General features: G+C 51.8%; 1 protein-coding gene across 1 annotated transcript; it reads left to right on the forward strand.

Annotated features, from left to right (window-relative positions):
* Nucleotides 1–5: 5 nt before the first annotated feature.
* NEURL2 (neuralized E3 ubiquitin protein ligase 2) lies at nucleotides 6–2,958 on the forward strand. The gene is made up of 2 exons (XM_084777952.1): nucleotides 6–1,046; nucleotides 2,710–2,958. The coding sequence occupies exons 1-2, from the start codon at nucleotides 305–307 to the stop codon at nucleotides 2,823–2,825; spliced, it is 858 nt and encodes a 285-aa protein (XP_084634078.1). The 5' UTR covers nucleotides 6–304; the 3' UTR covers nucleotides 2,826–2,958.
* Nucleotides 2,959–3,092: the final 134 nt, after the last annotated feature.

Here is a 3,092-nt window from a genome sequence, read left to right on the forward strand (position 1 = left end):
TCCCCTTTTTTCAAATCTGCCGTATAGGGTCGGGAGTGGTCAGTGAACCAAGTAAAGTGTATAGCCCTGAAGGTTATTAGGGTGCCAGAGATCAGATGATTATAGTGTTGACAGCCAGGTTCCCTAGGCTCCTGGGGACACTTTACTGGCGAGATGCGGATCAAGCGGCGCTAGGACCCCCGGGCAGAGCCGGGGGAAGGTAGGCCAAGGGGGAAATGCCTTACATGGTCCCCCCGCGGTCACCATCTGAGCCTGCCGCCCAAAATAGCCCTTGGCATGAGTTGGTCGGCTTCGTGGCGCGGAAATGGCTGCTGCCTCCGAACCTGTAGGGTCGGGTGGCCCAAGGAGCCCTGCGTGCCCAGAGCCCCCTCCCACCCGTTTCCACCAAGTGCACGGAGCTAATATCCGCGTGGACCCATCCGGGACGCGAGCCACACGCGTGGAGAGCTTCGCCCACGGTGTGTGCTTCAGTCGCGAGCCTCTGGCCCCGGGTCAGGTATTCCTAGTGGAGATAGAGGAAAAAGAGCTGGGCTGGTGCGGGCACCTGCGTCTTGGTCTGACCGCTCTGGACCCAGCCAGTCTGGCCGCCGTGCCCGAGTTTTCACTGCCTGACCTGGTCAGCCTTGGCCACAGCTGGGTCTTCGCTATCACGCGCCATCACAACCGCGTGCCCCTGGAGGGTCAACCAGAAATAGAGGCAGCGGTCCCCAGCGGCTCTGAAGCCCTACTGGTTGAACCCTATCTGCGCATCGAGCAGTTCCGAATTCCCAGGGACCGCCTGGTGGGCCGCAGTCGGCCAGGGCTTTATAGCCACCTCTTGGATCAACTCTATGAACAAAACGTGCTGCCTCCCACAGCGCGCCGTAGCCGCCTGGGTGTTCTCTTTTGCCCGCGTGAGGATGGGACTGCTGACATGCACATCGTTATCAACGGGGAGGACATGGGCCCCAGCGCCCGAGGGTTGCCAGCTGCCCAGCCCCTCTACGCTGTGGTAGATGTGTTCGCTTCAACGAAGAGTGTGCGCCTCATCCAACTGGAGTATGGCTGTACGTATCCCACCCCTGGTAGTGACCATCTTCTGGGTCAGTGTAGGAACAGGCACCTGCTAGGACTGACTCCATAGCCAGCTAGCAAGGCCTTGGATTGTCAGCATCTGCGTGTAATTTCCTCGGCTGTAGGCCTGCCTCAGTAGATTTATCTCAGCTGGTTGACTGAGACACCCTGAAGGTCCCTTTTAGTCTGGAAGATGTTTCAAATAGGATAGGGACTTCCCCTCCTCTTCTTTTCTTCTTTCTTTATTTTTTATTTTTATTTTTTGGGTTTTTGAGACAGGGTTTCTCTGTGTAGCCTTGGTTTGGCTATCCTGGGCTCACTTTGTAGACCAGGATGGCTTCAAAGTCACAGCAATCCACCTGTCTCTGCTTCCCGAGTGCTGGGATTAAAGGTGTGCACTGCCACGGTTGGCTTCTTCCTTCTTTCTTTCTTCTTCCTCTTCCTCCTCCTCCTCCTCCTTCTGATTTTTCTTCTTTTTTGGTCCTGGGAACAAAGTCAGGGATTCATGAATGCTAGGCAAGCACTCTTGCTGTGCTGCATACTCAGCCCCTAAGGTAGGTGTTCTAAAACCAATTTTAGACCTGGGACTTCTTGAGAATTTTGTATATTTATTTATTTATTTATTTTTTTAAAATGTTTTTATTTAATTTTTAAATTTATGTACATTGGTGTGAGGGTGTCAGACCGTAGAGTTACAGACAGTTGTGAGCTGTCATGTGGGTGCTGGGAATTAAACCCGGGACCTTTGGAAGAGCAGACGGTGCTCTTAACCACTGAGCCAACTCTCCAGCCCCCTATTTATTTATTTTTTGTTTTCTAAGACCAACTTACTCTGGTCTGGAACTCAGTAGCCCAGGTAGGCCTCAAAGATTTGACAATCCTTTCTACTTCAGCCTGCCCTGGGTTGCTCAGGAGCCACCACATTCAGCTATGAGTTGTGGGTTTTATTAGAAAAATGTTCATAGATTTGGATCTATCAGTTTAGAGCCTCCACAGACCCCAGATTTAGAACTTTGGGTTTTTTTGTTTTTGTTTTTCGGTTTTTTGAGACAGAGTTTCCCTGTGTAGCCTTGGCTGTCCTGGACTCGCTTTGTAGATCAGGCTAGCCTCAAACTCGCAGAGATCCATCTGCCTCTGCCTCCTGAGTGCATCACTACACCCAGCTGGTTTGGTTTTTTTGAGACAGGGTTTCTCTGAGTAGCCCTAGCTGTCCTGGAACTCACTCTGTAGACCAGGCTGGTCTCAATCGAACTCAGATTGAGAACTTTTAAATTCTGAGGTCTGGCTCATTGTAGCCCCTTAAACCTTTCACTTATACCTCTGGGCATGTGTCATGAATTCATTGAACTGGAACCTGCTATGTCCTGACTGGGCTGTGGTTGCCCAGGCCAAGCAGACTTGAAGCTGCTGCTGCAGGGCGAAGGGCTTAGGCCATGTTAGACTAAAAACAGGTCTGGCCAACGTTCTCAGGAAGAGGGTGATGTCAGCTATACAAGCAGCCCCACCAGGCAGGCTGAGCCTGAGAGCAGAAGCTAATTCCCAAGTTGAGCCTGAGAGCAGAAGCTAATTCCCAAGTTGATGGCAAGAAGGGATGAAGGCGTATATCTCCTTCAGCCCTAGTGCTACTGTTTGCTGTTGACCGTCATCTCTCCACAGTGCCGTCTCTACAGACTCTGTGTCGTCTGGTCATCCAGAAGAGTGTGGTGCACAGGCTGGCCATTGATGGGCTCCACCTGCCCAAAGGACTCAAGGATTTCTGCAAGTATGAATGAAGGCCTGTGGCCACCGGTGGGAAGCCACAGGAGTGCATCCTGCCTCCAGGGCAGTGTGGCTAGTCTGAAGTTGGGGGGTCAAATGGCTAACAACTGGGGCCAGAAATAAATAGAGCTGATGTTGGTGTTCTGAGCATTGGAGGGTCTCCTTGCCTCTGCAGCCTTGGGAGAGGCACTTCTAGAATCAGCAGGTCAGAGGAAGTATTTTAGAACCAATCTAGATTAGGGCGCCCCAGCATGTATACTCCTTTGAATTACCTACGACAA

This window comes from Acomys minous, assembly GCF_964271855.1.
Source record: "Acomys minous genome assembly, chromosome: 3".
Classification (NCBI taxonomy): domain Eukaryota; kingdom Metazoa; phylum Chordata; class Mammalia; order Rodentia; family Muridae; genus Acomys; species Acomys minous.

Coding starts and splice junctions, on each gene's coding strand:
- NEURL2 (XM_084777952.1), top strand. CDS start 305: ATGGCTGCTGCCTCCGAACCTGTAGGGTCGGGTGGCCCAAGGAGCCCT. Junction 1,047..2,709: donor CATCCAACTGGAGTATGGCT/GTACGTATCCCA, acceptor ATCTCTCCACAG/TGCCGTCTCTACAGACTCTG.